Source organism: Aythya ferina, assembly GCF_964211825.1.
Source record: "Aythya ferina genome assembly, chromosome: 30".
Taxonomy (NCBI): domain Eukaryota; kingdom Metazoa; phylum Chordata; class Aves; order Anseriformes; family Anatidae; genus Aythya; species Aythya ferina.
In genome coordinates this window covers 1,672,530-1,688,043 of record NC_140327.1, presented here as the reverse complement: position 1 = coordinate 1,688,043, position 15,514 = coordinate 1,672,530, and the positions used below count along the sequence as shown (strand labels likewise).

General features: G+C 54.8%; 2 protein-coding genes and 1 long non-coding RNA gene across 7 annotated transcripts; 2 read left to right on the top strand and 1 right to left on the bottom strand.

The window, feature by feature from the left end:
* Positions 1-3,429: 3,429 nt before the first annotated feature.
* LOC311425304 (butyrophilin subfamily 3 member A2-like) lies at positions 3,430-7,942 on the top strand. 3 transcript variants are annotated; one of them, XM_084501073.1, is made up of 11 exons: positions 3,430-3,689; positions 4,097-4,444; positions 5,219-5,500; positions 5,630-5,734; positions 6,091-6,111; positions 6,228-6,248; positions 6,347-6,367; positions 6,487-6,507; positions 6,666-6,698; positions 6,877-7,035; positions 7,489-7,942. In XM_084501073.1, the coding sequence occupies exons 1-11, from the start codon at positions 3,464-3,466 to the stop codon at positions 7,503-7,505; spliced, it is 1,254 nt and encodes a 417-aa protein (XP_084357199.1). In that variant the 5' UTR covers positions 3,430-3,463; the 3' UTR covers positions 7,506-7,942. The 3 variants fall into 3 exon arrangements, with proteins under 3 accessions (XP_084357199.1, XP_084357197.1, XP_084357198.1); XM_084501071.1 differs by having other exon boundaries at positions 6,877-7,942; XM_084501072.1 differs by lacking the exon at positions 6,666-6,698 and having other exon boundaries at positions 6,877-7,942.
* Positions 7,148-11,766, bottom strand: LOC311425385. 2 transcript variants are annotated; one of them, XR_014686304.1, is made up of 3 exons: positions 11,665-11,766; positions 8,545-8,792; positions 7,148-8,411 (listed from the first exon to the last, which is right to left on the bottom strand). It is a non-coding gene; the product is annotated as an uncharacterized lncRNA (long non-coding RNA). The 2 variants fall into 2 exon arrangements; XR_014686303.1 differs by having other exon boundaries at positions 7,148-8,792.
* Positions 10,924-15,395, top strand: LOC311425311 (butyrophilin subfamily 1 member A1-like). 2 transcript variants are annotated; one of them, XM_084501091.1, is made up of 11 exons: positions 10,924-11,283; positions 11,695-12,042; positions 12,532-12,807; positions 12,937-13,041; positions 13,367-13,387; positions 13,585-13,608; positions 13,700-13,720; positions 13,814-13,834; positions 13,959-13,979; positions 14,138-14,170; positions 14,330-15,395. In XM_084501091.1, the coding sequence occupies exons 1-11, from the start codon at positions 11,184-11,186 to the stop codon at positions 14,977-14,979; spliced, it is 1,620 nt and encodes a 539-aa protein (XP_084357217.1). In that variant the 5' UTR covers positions 10,924-11,183; the 3' UTR covers positions 14,980-15,395. The 2 variants fall into 2 exon arrangements, with proteins under 2 accessions (XP_084357217.1, XP_084357216.1); XM_084501090.1 differs by having other exon boundaries at positions 12,526-12,807.
* Positions 15,396-15,514: the final 119 nt, after the last annotated feature.

Sequence of the window (15,514 nt, the reverse complement as noted above, 5' to 3'; positions counted from 1 at the left end):
GACCCATGTTGGAGCAGTTTGCTCCTGCTGGATGGACCCCGTGGTACAGACCCATAGGGAGCAGTTCTTGAAGAGCTGCTGCCTGTGGGCAGCCCACACAGGATCGGTTTGGGATGGACGGCATCCCGTGGGAGGGACCCCACGTGGAGCAGGGGCAGAGAGTGACCAAGAAGGATTGGTAAAGACGAAGTGCTATAGACTGACGACAACCCCCATTCCCCCATTCACATGTGCCATTAAGGGGTGGGGGGAGTGGGGGGTGGGGGAGGAGGTGGAAGAGGGTAGATTGGGGGAAGGTGTATAGGTGTTTTTAGTTTCTTTCATTTGTTTCTCACTTCTCTAGCTTGTTAGTAATTGGCAATAAAATTTACTATCTCCATATTCAGAGTCTATTTTGCCCGTCGTGATAATTTTTGAGCAATCTCCCTGTCCTTGTCTCAAACCCTGAACCCTTTGCATCTCCTTTTCTCCCCCTTTTCCTTTAAGGAGGGGGAGTGAGAAAGCAACTGAGGAGGAGTTCGGCTGCCCACACGAATAAAACCACCACAGCTTTCCTGGGGTTGCCTCAGGCATGGCACTGCTGGCCGGCTGAGGGAAGGTATCATCTCACTCTGCTCAGCCTGCTGTGGCCTTGCCTCGAGCATTGTATGCAGCTTGGAGCAGAAGACAGAATGGGCCAAGGAGCTGCAGGCACCACAGGCTGTGGGGAAGGATTTCCCTTGGGCCCAGACACAAGGAGCCACAGCCAGCAGCGCCTTGGGCAGGGTGCAGAGCCTGCGCTTATCACAGGCTGAGGCAGGCAGCCCCCAGGGGCTCTTCTCCATGGGAGCCCCACTGAGAAAGAGGTCATTGATGACACCCAGCAGAGCTGCAGAAAGCATAAGGTTATGCCCAGCTTCCCGAGCCTTTGCCCAGTTCCTGGCTGCAATAAACCTCTGGGAGAAACTTTGCCCCTTGGGGGATAGGACCAAATGACACCAGAGCAAAGCAGGATCAAAGGCTGCAGGGAGTGGTGTGCACATGGGTGCTAATCCTGGTACTGCCACAATTGACCTAAGGTGGTTTGGGCAAAGAGCAAGCCCTGCTCCTGCCTCTAGTTAAGCAGCTTTGGCAGAAGGTCAGCTCAGATTGGCAGGGATCTTCTTCTAGAGCTTAGGTGGATTGCTCTGGGGGTGAGTGAAAAACACCTGAGGGACAATGGTCACTGGTCACAGCACACATGTGTTCATGAGGGGAAAGTCCTGTTCAACAAACTTAATTTCCTTTCTATGACAAGGTCTATCTCCCAGTTGACCAAAGGGAGCCAGACTGTACCCATCTGGACCAAATGTCCAGCACAGAGACAAATAAATGCATAATATGATGGGTGAACGATTGGCTGATGGGTTGGGCTCCGAGGGTTCTGGTAAAAGGGGCGACATCAGGCTGGCGGACAGTCATGAGTGGAGCTCTGCAGGGCTCCATTTTGGGTCCAGATCTCTTCAGTACTCCCATAAATGACCTGGATGCAGGACTGGAAGGAAACCTGAGTTTGTGGCTGACACTGAACTGGGATGAGCTTGAAATGCAAAAAGCAATGTAACTTTCCAGGGTTCATTTTGGAGAATTAGAAAGCTGGTACTCTTTATGAACAGCACTGGGTATGCGGGGGGTAATTCCAACAAACATGTATACCTAAGCAAGATAAGGAGTACTTATTTATGGTACGGTGATATACAGTCATGCAATTTCCAAGAAAGGGCAGGATTTATGTGAACAGTGTTAGGAATGTTTTAACAATTCGTGTCAGCAAAGATCAGTCCAGACTGCCTCTGGGCCCTGCACAGGCAATTTAATTCTTGAACCACAGATGCAGTGTGTCCCAGTCTCCCCCTCATTCTAGTCAATTTATCAAGTCTTCAGAAAATACTCCTCAAATTTATGAACTTGTTTGCTTTTGTTAATCCGAACTTTTATTTCTAACAGTTACAGCCTTTTTTTTTTTTCTTCGAGATTAACTTAACACTGCTATAGGTGTGTCTGTCCCTGTGAATGGCTGGTGAAGAATGTTTTAATTACTGGTGAAGTGTCAATAAGAAAGCTATTTGTGTTTGTATGAAGTCTTTGATGTCTGGGGGTTTCAGAACAACTGATAACAACTAGTGACTGTTATGGGATACTATGCAAGCCTCTGATATCTGGCCAGGTGGCCAAGAGATTAAGAAGAAGAAAAAAGAAGCTGAAGGACGGCTGGGAGACAAGACCTGCAGGGGATGTTCTATAAACTTGATATGGTGCCAAGGGAGTACAAAGGGGAAGGACGAGAAAAAAACTTGGAGAGGAAGATTACGAGCCTTCAGCATGAAAGACCCCTAGAGACCCCCAGAGGGACCACCGGAGACTGATGCGCATGCTCCAGTAGGAGGGATTGGACACCGGAAGCTGATTATAACAACCTGGGTTTTTTTAGAAGTAGTAATGAATATGTATTAGTCTAGGAGCATAAAATTCAGCTATTTGATGTAACTGGTGTGCGTCCTGGTGGAGTAGAGACTCCCGGTGCACCCAGCGCTGTTTGCTTACCTCTATTCTTTTAATAAATCCTATTTTTTTATTTAATCCTATTTTGAAGAATGAGCCATTTCTAACAGAGGTGACCATCCTAATCAAGACCAATACTTTCTCTGATATTCCTTTTGCTTTTAACATATTTTTAATAGTCCGTTTTAATGCCCCTCACAGTACTGTCCTGGTTCAATGCAAAATGAGCTTTGAATTTTCTGCCTACAAAGGCAAACAGCATCTCTGTAGTCCTCCCACGTTGCCCAACCTTGCTTCCAGTGCACATAAACTTCCCTTAGCCACCTAAGCTTGAGAAGAAGATCCTGCCCCTCTGGAGCAACCCTCTCCTGTGCCTGCTTGGCTTGAGCAGGGAGCGGGCCTGGCTCCTTGCCTTCAGCACCCTGGGCAAAGGGTGGCAGCTCCGGGCTCAGCACCCAACTGCATCCCATTACTTCAGCCTCCGATCCCACTCAGCTCTGCTCTGCCATCTCTCCATATTGTCCCATTGCTCACAGTTTCATTCCTCTCTAGACAGGTGGAGATGAATGAGCTCAGAAACTGGCTTTCCCTAGAGGTCTGGAGAGGCTCCTGCTGGGGACAAGCCCCTCGTCCTGGCTGAAGGTGGTGGACTGGGCACCCAGCTACGATGGGATGGTGGTGCCAGCCCTGCAGAGCTCCCCAGACACTTGTTCCCCATTGCTCGAGGGGTAGAACTGCTCCCTGAGGGTTATTGCTGCCAGGATCGGGGCACAGGCTGGGGGAGTTAGGTTTAGCTTTGTGCTTTCTGCACGTCTGCTGGGTGTGGTGAGGGATGTCTATCTTGGTGGGGCTCCCTTGGAGAAGAACCCCTTGGAGCCGCCTGCTGTGTCCTCCAGCCTATGATAAGTCCATGCTCTGCGCCCTGACCTAGGCACTGCTGGCTATGACTACTTGTGTCCGGACCCAAGGGGACTCCTTCCCCATCCGCCTGCAGTGCCTGCAGCCACTTTTTCGCCTCTCTCTTCTGCTCCAGCTTCTGGCCCTAGCTCCTTCTCCCACTGCAGCACAGATGGGGCTCCTCTGGGTCTACAGCCGCCCCAGCCTCACCGGCCATGCCAGCGGCTTCCTGACTTCCCTCGTCACTCTGCTCCTCCTCCGGCTGGGCTCAGGTAGGATCCTGTGGGACTGCTGGGGGCTCTCCCCCCTGTGCATGCAGACTTGCTGCTGTGGGGCAGGGGACTGGCTGTGGGGCAGGGGGAACCCGAGCCCACAGCTCTGCCCCCGCTATGTTTCACTTTCCCTTTGGTTCTTTCATGTGATACGGTTGATTCCTCAGCTGCCCTTTTTGGCTCTTCTTCTCCTGCCTGAATGCTGCAGAGAGGGCTCCCACTCCCAGCACACCTCCTTCTCTTGCACGTCCTCCCTCTCCCTCTCCTGTTGCCCCGGTGGTTTCCCATGACACACAGGGGACGCAGCACGCACCAACTCATGCACAGTTCACCCTTTGTCACTCACTGCCTTTAAATTTACAATGGCAAAATCTCACCTCTTCTCTGTGCCCTTCTCCATTGCCCAGCCCAGCTCAGAGTGGAGGGACCAGGCCAGCCTGTCACTGCCACCGTGGGGCAGGATGTCGTGCTGCCCTGCCACTTGTCCCCTCAACGCGATGCTCGCAGCTTGGAGGTCAGGTGGATCCGGGACAGTATCTCTGAGACCGTGCACCACTACCACAATGGAGAGGACCTGTACAGGGAGCAGATGGGGGCATATGCTGGGAGGACAGAGTTGGTCAGAGATGGTCTCTCTGCTGGAAGGCTGGACTTGCAAATCACGGGGCTGAGACCCTCTGATGATGGCCGGTACGTCTGCACTGTGGAAGATGCTGATGCTTATAACGAAGCTATTGTGGATCTGGAGGTGTCAGGTTAGTGGCTGGGGCGATGCTGCCAGGGGGTAGTAGAGTTGTCCTTGGGTTAGTGTGTCCCACCCAGGCTCCTTTCCCATCCTCATGGCCATCTACAAGGCCTTTCAAACTGTTGAGTCTGTTGGGGCTTCTCCTCCTCACTCTGTGAGTACTTGACCAGCAACGAGCACACCTGTGCCCCTGCAGGCTTTTTATTGAGAAGGAACTACACAGATGAGATGGATTTATTCAGTTTCAATGGCCTCTTTGTACTCCATCCCAATGATGTTCTGAGGGTACTGGGCAGAGGCTTCTGAGCAGAACATTCAGCTCTGTCAACGAGGGGACCAAACACAGACCCTGGAGCAGGGAAGAGACCTCTGAGCATCTGGACCTCTGCTTGCTTTTGATTTTTCTGCTGTGGGAGACCTGAGACGTTTTCTGAAAGTCTGGGTGCTTCTTGAAATAGCAAGGCTTGGTGCAGAGATGCTGCCTGGAGGTGATGAATCTTGATCTTGATCAACTTGATCTTGATCTTGATCATCTTGATCTTGATCTTGATCACCTGGGTTTTATGGGTGATTTGGGGCCACTGGCATTGTGCAGCCCTTCTCTCTGCTTCCACCACTACCTGCGGTAATTTGTTGCTGAGGGCTGCTTTGTGAAGCGCCTGGTCCCTGAGCCCCTGTGACAGTAGTTGTGCAGGGCTGTGTCTAGCATGGGAGCAGATGGGGTCTTTGCCTTGGAACTGAATCCATCCCCAAGTCAAGCCCCAGCCACACGCTCTTCCCTCAGCCACAGGCGCTGACCCCCACCTCTCCCTGGGGGGCTACGAGGACAGAGGAATCCGGGTGCTGTGTCGATCAGTCGGCTGGTACCCGCTGCCGCAGCTGCTGTGGAGGGATGCTCGCGGGCAGCACCTGCCCTCGGTCTCCCAGACACATTCCCAGGACCAGGAGGGGTTCTTTGAAATCGAAGGCGCCATCATCATGACCGGGAGCGTGGAGGGGCCCTTGTCCTGCGTGGTCAGGAGCAGCCACCTGCAGCAAGGGCAGGAGTCATCCCTGAACATCTCAGGTAGAAATGGCACAGCCAGGGTGAGGTGTTCCTGGCCCCTGCACTAGTCCCGACCCAGGAGAAGTCTGGGTCTTGCTTTTCTAATCCCAGGCATGTAAATACAGCCCTTTTCCTGGTGCCTTTTCTCAGCTCCCTTTTTCATAAACGCTCAGCCCTTGATAGTGGTTCTGGTCCTGGTCCTCGTGCTTTTGGCTGTGTCCATTGGCCTGGGTATTTATCTCTATCGAAAGCAAGGTAAGCTGGCAGCGCAGGGATGGAGCGGAGGGAGGTGTTCTGCAGGGACCCCCCTGGGTGTGGAGCGGGGCTGAGCCCTGGCCCAGGGAGGTGCGTAGGAGGAGGAAGGGAATGTTCTCCTGGGGATGCCAAAGGCCTTAGGATGGTCTTGGGCCTCTGCCTTGGGCAAGGAAGGCAGGGGAGAAGGCAAGGGACCTTCTGCCCCCCTGCAGATGTCTGGTCCCTCCCAATCTGGGAATGAGGTGGTCCGTGCCCACTCACGAGAGGAAAGAAATTTGGGATCTAGCTGTGGAAGCAGCAATGGGATGAGAAGCTCTTCACTTTGACCATGCATTGTTTTTTCTTTCCTTTTCCAGTAAAAAAGGATACAAAGCTGGGTAAGTCTACTTCCCCCCAAAAAAAGGCATTTTGTGTCTTCCTGTGGGCATACTGCCCTCTGACCATATATTGCTTTTCTCTTTTTTTTTTTTTTTTTTTTTTTTTTTTCTTCCAGTGGAACAAGCTGCAGAGATAGGTGAGTGTTCATTTCTGAACTGAAAGAATTTGCTGTATAGACATGGGATGAGAGGTTTTCCCCTCTGACCATGCATTCCTCATGATTTTCCTTTCCAGAGGAAAAAGATGCAAGACTGGGTGAGTCCATCTTCTCCTCACCCCAGACGGAAGGAGCTGGAAGTCTTTGTTCTGTAGCAGTCACTTGCTGAGAAGCTGAATCCTCTCATCAATGCATTGCTTTTCTGTTTCATTTGTAGAGGAACAAGCTACAGAGCTGGGTGAGTGTGCCTGAGCTTGGGCCCCAGGACAACATCAAGGTGATGTGCAGGGGAGGGTGGGCAGCTGAGACAGAGCAGACCAGGGCTGGCCCCTCACCCTGCCCACACCCACTGGGCACCGGCTGTGGGCTGTGACCAGCTCTCCCCTCTCATTCCAGCATGGAGAAGGTTTGTGATGTCTCATAATACAGGTAGGTGTGCATTGGGTTGCCCTCTGCAGTGCTTCTCCTTCCCCATGCTGGGGCATGTTCAGGAGCGAAGAGGTGCCCCATCTCCTGCCCCATGGGGCAGCTCCTGGCCCTGAGCTGGGAAAAGCCTGCCCAGGGCTGAGCTCTGCCCCTGATGACCTGGCTCCTTCTGTCCCTGCAGTGAAGGTGACCCTGGATCCACGCACGGCTCATCCCCAGCTCATCCTGTCTCAGGACAAGAGCAGTGTGAGATGGGAAACTGAACGGCAGCAGGTGCCTGACACACCTGAGAGATTTGAGTCTTGGTGCTGCGTGCTGGGCCGTGAGGAGTTCAGAGAGGGTAGGCACTGCTGGTTGGTGAAGGTGGAGGGAGAGCAGCAAAAATATGCTTGGTGGGCTGTTGGGGTGGCCAGAACGTCTGTGGAGAAGAAGAAAGGGATCAAAATTTGCCCCCAAGAGGGAATTTGGGCTGTTCAGTATGATGAAGGAGATTTCACGTCTCTTACATCTCCTCGCACCCACTTGTCTGTGTACCAAAACACCACGAGGATCTGGGTCTGTCTGGATTTTACCCAGGGGCAGGTGTCTTTTATCAATGCTGACAATGGGTTCGAGATCTTCACTTTCACAGCAGCCACTTTCAATGGGAAGAGCATCCGCCCCTGGTTTTTGTTGGAATCACCAGAAATTAAGCTTTGTCTGAGGGACAGCACCCCCCAGACCCTGTCCCCAACCCTGGGGAGCTCCGGTGACTTTCCAGCCACTCCTCAAACACCTCTCCTTGGTCCTGCAGGAGCAGCACAGGAATGAAGGGCAGTGGGGACAGGGGCTGCCCCGTGTTCTTCCCTGCAGCTGGAGGAGGGCTGGGATGCTGCAAGCAGGGACCAGGCCACTTGCAGCCCCTGGGCTCTGCCCTGCACGTGGCTCCTGTGCTGGGGCACAAGCCCTGCTGGCACCCACGGGTCTCACCCTGCCTCTGAACCCCAGCGGGCAGCACAGGGGCTGCAGCAGCTCTCCACACTCCTCTCCCCTCTGCTTGCACTGCTTGCAGACCCCAGGGCAAGGGATGTGGTCACCGTGTGCTGCTGGCCAGTGCAGGCCACCTTTGCCTCCTAGGTTGGGGTTGATCCTTGCTCTGTGCCTGGTGCTGAGCATGAGCAGCCTGCGGGGGCTCTGTGTTCCCTCCTCTGGAGCACATCAAGGCCCAGCAGCAGCAGGACTGTGTCAAATAAAGTTTTGCACAGGAAGATGGAGTCTGGCAGTGGCATTTGCTGGGTGCTTTCTGTCCTGAGGCTTTTCTGCCTGGGAAGACATCTTGCAGCATACCTCTCCTTGGTGTTTATCCTGAGAGTTAGAGCCAGGGAAAGGTGGAGAAAATACAGTGCCAAGGGCTCAACGGTTGAGATAAGGATGGGGAGCTCAGTCAAAAATTGTTGTGACAGGCAAAACAGACTCAGAGTAGAGAGAGAATAAAATTTATTATGGCGTATTACAAACAGCCTAGAGAAGTGAGAAAAAAAGGAAAGGCACCCAAAACACCTTCCCCATAAATACCTTCTTTCACCTTCTCCCCCCTGAGTGGCACAGGGGAATGAGGGCTGCATTCAGTCCCTGATGGTTTTTCTCCAGCGCTCCTTCTTGGTCACTCTCTGCCCCTGCTCCATGTGGGGTCACTCCCACAGGATGCCATCCTTCCCGAACTGATCCTGCAATGGGCTGCCCACAGGGAGCATCTCTTCAAGAACTGCTCCAATATGGGTCCATACCACGGGGTCCATCCATCAGGAGCAAGCTGCTTCAGCAAGGGTCCCCCACAGGCAGCAGCTCCCCCCAGACCCTCTGCCCCTACCTGGGCTCCTCTCCATAGACTGGAATCTGCTCCAGCAGGGGTTCTCCACAGGCCGCAGCCTCCTTCAGGGCAGATCCACCTGCTCCACCGTGGTCTCCTCCATGGGCTGCAGCGTGGAACCCTGCTCCACCATGGGCATCATGACAGGCTGCAGGGGACTTCTGCTCTGGTGCCTGGAGCACCTCCTGCCCACCTTCTTCACTGATCTTGGTGTCTGTAGGGCTGTTTCTCATTCCTTTCTCAGTCTGCTGTTGAGCAGAAGTGTTTTGTGATTTTTTTTTTAACTTTTTCTTTTTTTTTTATTTTTATTTTTTTCCCTGTTTAAAATATACTCTCACACAAGCACAAAGAACATTGTTTATTGACTTGGCTCTGGCCTGCGGTGGGGCCCTTATCTGACATGGGGCAGCTTCAAGACTCTTCTCGCAGAAGCCACCCCTATGGACCCCAATACCAAAACCATGCCACATAAACACAGTACACCTAGACATTGCCCTGCTCTGGGGACACCTGAAGAGCTTCCAACCTCCCATCACACAGGCTCTGCAGAAGCTGTGCCCACAGGGGGTATCACCAGCTCCTGGATTTCCTCCAAGAAGGTCTGACCCTCCCCGGTGGCAGCTCCATGCCGTTCCCTCGAGCCCTGTCGCTGTCCCCAGAGAGCAGAGCCCCTGCGCTCCCCTCATCAGGAAGCTGTGGACAGCCACGAGGCCTCCCCTGTGTCTCCTCTGCTCTGCGCTCAACAAGACAAGTGCCTTCAGCCGCTCCTCACACGCCTTGCCCTGCAGAGCCTTCGCCGTCCTCGTAGCCCTCCCTTGGAGGCTCTTGCACAGTTTCACGTCCTTCGTCTGCTGTGGTGCCCACAGCTGCACGCAGTGCTCGAGGTGAGGCTGCAGCAGGCTGAGTAGAGCGGGACGATCCCTTCCCTCGGCCAGCCAGCAGTGCCGTGCCTGAAGCACTCCAGGGCACGCTTGGCCCTTTGGGCTGCCAGGGCCCGTAGCTGGCTCACATCCAACTTGCCATCGGCCACAACGCCCCCAGCTCCCGTTCTGGGGGCTGCTCTCCAGCCTCTCGCCCCCCACGCTGTCCGTACAGCCGGGGCTGCCCCTGCCCAGGTTCAGGGCCCGGCACTTGCCCTTGTTAAACTTCCCACAGGTGGTGGATGCCCAGCTCTCCCCTTTGGCCAGATCCCTCTGCAAGGCCTCTCCACCTTTGACAGAGCCAGCATCTCCTCCCAATTCAGTGTCAGACACAAACTCAGTGTTTGTGAGTTAACAATACTGTTAAGCTTCAACTCTAATAGAGCTTTGGCCATTTGAATCTTTCCCCCTAATGACAAGGGCAGCAGATCCAGATGCATGCCTTAGTTCCTTCAAGAACAGGTCATCCATGTCATCATCCTGGCTGCATGCAGAAGCTGCCCCTCTGGTCCTCGGAAGCCACTTCCATGCCCAAGCCCCAACCCTGCTGCAACAGGGCTTCTCTTGCCAGAGGGCAAATGGTCTGCCCATTTCTTCCTCCTCTGCATGGGCAGAGCCAGGAGTGGGGCTGGTTCTTTGCCTGCACCACTCTGGGCAAAGGGTGGTAGCATGGCGCTCAGCACTTAGGCATGGAAATCAAACTTCACAACTCCTAAAGAGTTATAAAACAGGTACGTTTATTACAGTACTGGGTGCAAGGGGGATCGCACCTCCTAGCATGCACACCAATGGTTACTGCCAGGGTGTTTATATTGATGGGATATATGTATATTCATTTCATTTCCTGCAAGTCTCTTACATATTCATCAGGTCTCCATAAATCATTAACATAGGTTTCCACCCCTATCTGCATGCACACTAGAATCCTCAGGCAGTTGTCCAGTGTACTCTGCTGGTCTTTTGATGTAGGACAGAAGCCTTCCTCACTGATAAACTTCTGATCTTTCCTTTCTTTTACAGACTTCAGCAGTCAAGCCAGTTCTTGCTGGCTTCGTTATCTATGCATGCAGTCTTTGACTCCCTTATCGTTCGGGTTGCCCTCTCCTTGTGGTTAGCTAACTCAACTGTGTTAGCTAAGAACTACTGAATCAACATCCTTTGCCTTGTTCCCTGTTTCAATCTTTTAGGGTCATCCTGTCCTCGTACTCCCTAGCTCAGTCCTGTCCTTGAGGCTGATATACAACATAATCCCTGGGTTAGCTGAACCCTGCAATATAGACATGCTTTCCCTTGTTCCCTGTCTCAGCACACAGCTGTGCCACTTTCCCTGCAGCCTCTGATTCCGCTACGCTCTGGAGCCTCTTGCTCCCAGCCCCCAAATGTCCAAGCTCCTCCCAGAGTTTTACTGTTGTCCGGAACTGCGTAGGAGATCTGGAATTTTGGCATACCCCTGTGTTTCCTGCAGCTCGGCTGGGTGTGGTGAGAGACCTCTCCGTGGGGCTTCCCTGGAGGAGAACCCCTGGGGGCTGCCTGCTGTGTCCCCCCGCCCGTGATAAGCACAGGCTCTGCGCCTTGCCCAAGGTGCTGCTTGCTGTGGCTATTTGTGTCCGGGCCCAAGGTGACTCCTTCCCCATCTGCCTGTGGTACCTGAAGCCCCTTGGTCCCCTCTTTCTTCTGCCCCTACTTCTGCCCCCAGCTCCTGCTCCTGCTGCAGCACAGATGGGGCTCTCCTGGGGCTGCAGCCACCCCAGCTTCATAGGCCATGTCAGGGGCCTCCCAACTTCCCTCGTCACTCTGCTCCTCCTCCAGCTGGGCTCAGGTAGGATACTGCGGGACTGCTGGGGGCTCTCCCACCTAGGCCTAGCAGACGTGCTGCCATAGGGTAAAGGAGAGGCTGTGGAGCAGAGCGAGCCCTAGCCCACAGATCAGCCCTGGCAGCTGGGTTTCACTTTCACTTTGGTTCTTTCACACAATACGGGCACTGCCTTGCCTGCCCTTTCTGTGTCTCCTTCACCTGCCTGAATGCTGCAGAGAGGGCTCCCACTCCCAGCACACCTCCTTCTCCTGCATGTCCTCCCTCGCCCTCTCCTGTTTCCCGGGTGGTTTCCAAGGGGTTACGGGGGACACAGCACGCACCAACTCATGCACAGCTCGCCCTTTGTCACTCACTGACACTAAATTTACGATGGCAACGTCTCACCGCCTTTCTGTGCCCTTCTCCATTGCCCAGCCCAGCTCAGAGTGGAGGGACCAGGCCAGCCTGTCACTGCCACCGTGGGGCAGGATGTTGTGCTGCCCTGCCACTTGTCCCCTCAACGCGATGCTCACAGCTTGGAGGTCAGGTGGATTCGGGATGATTTGTCTGAGACAGTGCACCACTACCGCAATGGAGAGGACCTGTATGGGGAGCAGATAGGGGCATATGCTGGGAGGACAGAGTTGGACAGAGATGGTCTCTCTGCTGGAAGCCTGGACTTGCGAATCACGGGGCTGAGACCCTCTGATGATGGCCTGTACATCTGCACTGTGAAAAATGCTGATGCTTATGACGAAGCAGTTGTGGAGCTAGAGTTGTCAGGTTAGTGGCTGGTGTGAGGCATTCAAGGGATGGTGCAGGTGTCCCAGGGTTTCTGTGTTCCAGCCAGGACCCTGTCCCATCCTCATGGCCATCTACGAGGCCTTGCAAACAGTACAGTGTGATGGGGCTTCTCCTCTGCTGGTGAGCACTTTTCCAGCAAGGAGTACACCTGTGCCCTTGCAGGCTTTTTATTGAGAAAGAGCTGCATGAATGCAATGATTTAATTCAGTCTCAGGGGCCTTCTTTGAACTCCATCCCCATGCTGTTGTGTGGGCAGTGGGCAAAGGTTCCTGAGCAGGTCCTTCAGCTGTGCCAACAATAGGTGCTGTTTAGGGGTGAGAGTGGCTCCGTGGAGTGCCCGGTCCCTGAGCCCCTGGGGCCGTGGTTGGTCTGTGCTGTGTCTGGCATGGGAGCAGATGGGGTCTTTGCCTTGGAACCGAATCCCTCCCCAAGTCAAGCCCCAGCCACATGCTCTTCCCCCAGCCACAGGTGCTGACCCCCACCTCTCCCTGGGGGGCTACGAGGACGGAGGCGTCCGCGTGCTGTGTCGATCGGCCAGCTGGTACCCGCTGCCACAGCTGCTGTGGAGGGATGCTCGCGGGCAGAACCTGCCCTCGGTCTCCCAGACACATTCCCAGGACCAGGAGGGGCTCTTTGAAATCGAAGGCGCTGTCATCATGACCGGGAGCGTGGAGGGGCCCTTGTCCTGCGTGGTCAGGAGCAGCCGCCTCCAGCAGGAATGGGAATCATCCCTGCACATTGCAGGTACAAATGGCACAGCCAGGGTGAGGTGTTCCTGGCCCCTGCACTTGTCCCGACCCAGGAGAAGTCTGGGTCTTGCTCTTCCACCTGCGGGCATGTAAACGCAGCCCTTTTCCTGGTGCCTTTTCTCAGCTCCCTTCTTCCACAATGCCCAGCCCTGGAAGGTGGCTCTGGCTCTGGTCCTCGTGCTTTTGGCTGTGTCCATTGGCCTCGGAGTCTATCTCTTCCGAAAGCAAGGTAAGCTGGCAGCGCAGGGATGGAGCAGAGGGAGGTGTTCTGCAGGGACCCCCCTGGGTGTGGAGCGGGGCTGAGCCCTGGCCCAGGGAGGTGCGTAGGAGGAGGAAGGGAATGTTCTCCTGGGGATGCCAAAGGCCTTAGGATGGTCTTGGGCCTCTGCCTTGGGCAAGGAAGGCAGGGGAGAAGGCAAGGGGCCTTGGGTGGGAGGCCAGGGAGCATGGCTGCAGCGTGGGGCTGGTGGCAAGGCGCAGCCCCCCTCCACATGTTCCCACCCAGCAACCAAGCTGCTCTGCTCACCACCTCTTCCTCTGCATTTGCTTTTCAGCGGCACAGAGGCGAGAGCTGGGTGAGTCCTTGCAGTCCCTGCCCCCAGCCCCTGAAAGTGGTGTCTCTGTGGGAGGGCCTGGTCTGGGTGGGCTCTGGGGGCTTGTGTGCTGGTGGCTCGGGGGTGCTGGAGGAGCAGCTGGAGCCTGGGGTGGGAGTGGGGAGTGCCAAGTGAAAGTCTCTCCACTCTGACCATTCATTCCTTTTGCTTTTCTATAGCAGCGAAAAAGGATGTAGAGCTGGGTAAGTCTCCTTCCACTAAGAGAAGGCATTTGGTGTCTTCCCATTGGCATACTCCCTTCTGACCGTACGTTCTTTTCTCTTTCTTTTCCAGGGGAACAAGCTGCAGAGATAGGTGAGTGTCCATCCATGAACTGAAAGAATTTGCGATGTAGACATGGGATGAGAAGTATTTCTCTCTGATCATGTATTCCTTATGCTTTTCCAGAAGAAAAAGCTGAAAGACTGAGTGAGTATCTTTCCCTGCCCCCTCACCCCAGTACTGAAGGAACTGGGGGTCATTCCTTTGTAGCAGCCACATGATAAGAACCTGACTCCTCTCATCAATGCATTGCTCTTATATTCCTTTTCAGAGGAACTAGCTGCAGAGCTGGGTGAGTGTCCCTGCATTTAAGCCCCAGGGCATCAACAAGGCGATGTGCAGGGGAGGGTGGGCAGCTGGGACAGAGCAGCCCAGGGCTGGCCCCTCAACCTGCCCACACCCACTGGGCACCAGCCATGGGCTGTGACCAGCTCTCCCCTCTCCTTCCAGCATGGAGAAGGTGTCTGTTGCCTCAAAATAGAGGTAGGTGTGCACTGAGTTACCCGCTGAGGTGCTTCCCCTGCCCTTGCTGGGGCATGTTGAGAAGCCAAGAGGTGCCCCATCTCCTACCCTGTGGGGCAGCTCCTGGCCCTGAGCTGGGGAAAGCTTGCCCAGGTCTGAGTTCTGCCCCTGATGGCCTAGCTCCTTCTGTCCCTGCAGTGAAGGTGACCCTGGATGCAGACACAGCTCATCGTGAGCTCATCCTGTCAGAGGACCACAGGAGTGTGAGATGGGAAAGTGAATTGAAGGACGTTCCTGACACAGATGAGAGATTTGAGAGTCGGTGCTGTGTGCTGGGCTATGAGGAGTTCAGAGATGGGAGGCACTGGTGGGAGGTGGAGGTGGAGGGGGATGCGGCGAGAGAAAGTAATTCTTGCTGGGCTGTGGGGGTGGCCAGGGCATCTGTGAAGAGGAAGGGGGTGCTCAAAATGAACCCTGAAGAAGGGATCTGGGCTGTGCAGTATGATGGACAGCTCATGTCTCTCACATCTCCTCGCACTACCCTGTCCATGTCCCCTGTCCCCACGAGGATCTGGGTCTGTCTGGACTGCACCCAGCAGCACGTGTCTTTTATCAACGCTGACAACGGAGTTGAGATCTTCACTTTCACAGCAGCCAACTTCGATAAAAAGCCCATCCGTCCCTGGTTCCTATTGTGGACACAGGGAATTCAGCTGTGCCTGAGGGACAGCAACCCCCAGACCGTGTCCCCGGCCCTGGGGCACTCCTGCCCTTCTCCAGCCACTCCTGCATCACCTCTCCTTGGTTCTGCAGGAGCAGCACAAAAATGAGGGGCAGTGGGGCCAGGGGCTGCCCTGTGTTCCTCCCTGCTGCCGGAGGAGGGCTGGCATGCTGCAAGCAGGGACCAGGCCCCTTGCAGCCCCTGAGTTCTGCCCTGCCCGTGACTCCTGTGCTGGGGCACAAGCCCTACTGGTACCCACAGGTGTCACCCTGCCTCTGAGCCCCAGCAGGCAGCACAGGGGCTGCAGCAGCTCTCCACGCTCCTCTCCCCTCTGCTTGCACTGCTTGCAGACCCCAGGGCAAGGGATGTGGTCACTGTGTGCTGCCGGCCATTGCAGGCCACCTTTGCCTCCTAGGTTGGGGTTGATCCTTGCTCTGTGCCTGGTACTGAGCATGAGCAGCCTGTGGGGGCTCTGTGTTACCTCCTCTGGAGCAGGGCTGTGACAAATAAAGTTTTGCACAGGAAGATGGATTCTGGCAGTGGCATTTCCTGGATGCTGTCTTTTCTGAGGCTTTTCTGTCTGGGAAGACGTCTTGCAGCAGACCGTCTCCTTGGTGTTGGTCCTGGGAGTCAGAGCCAGGAGG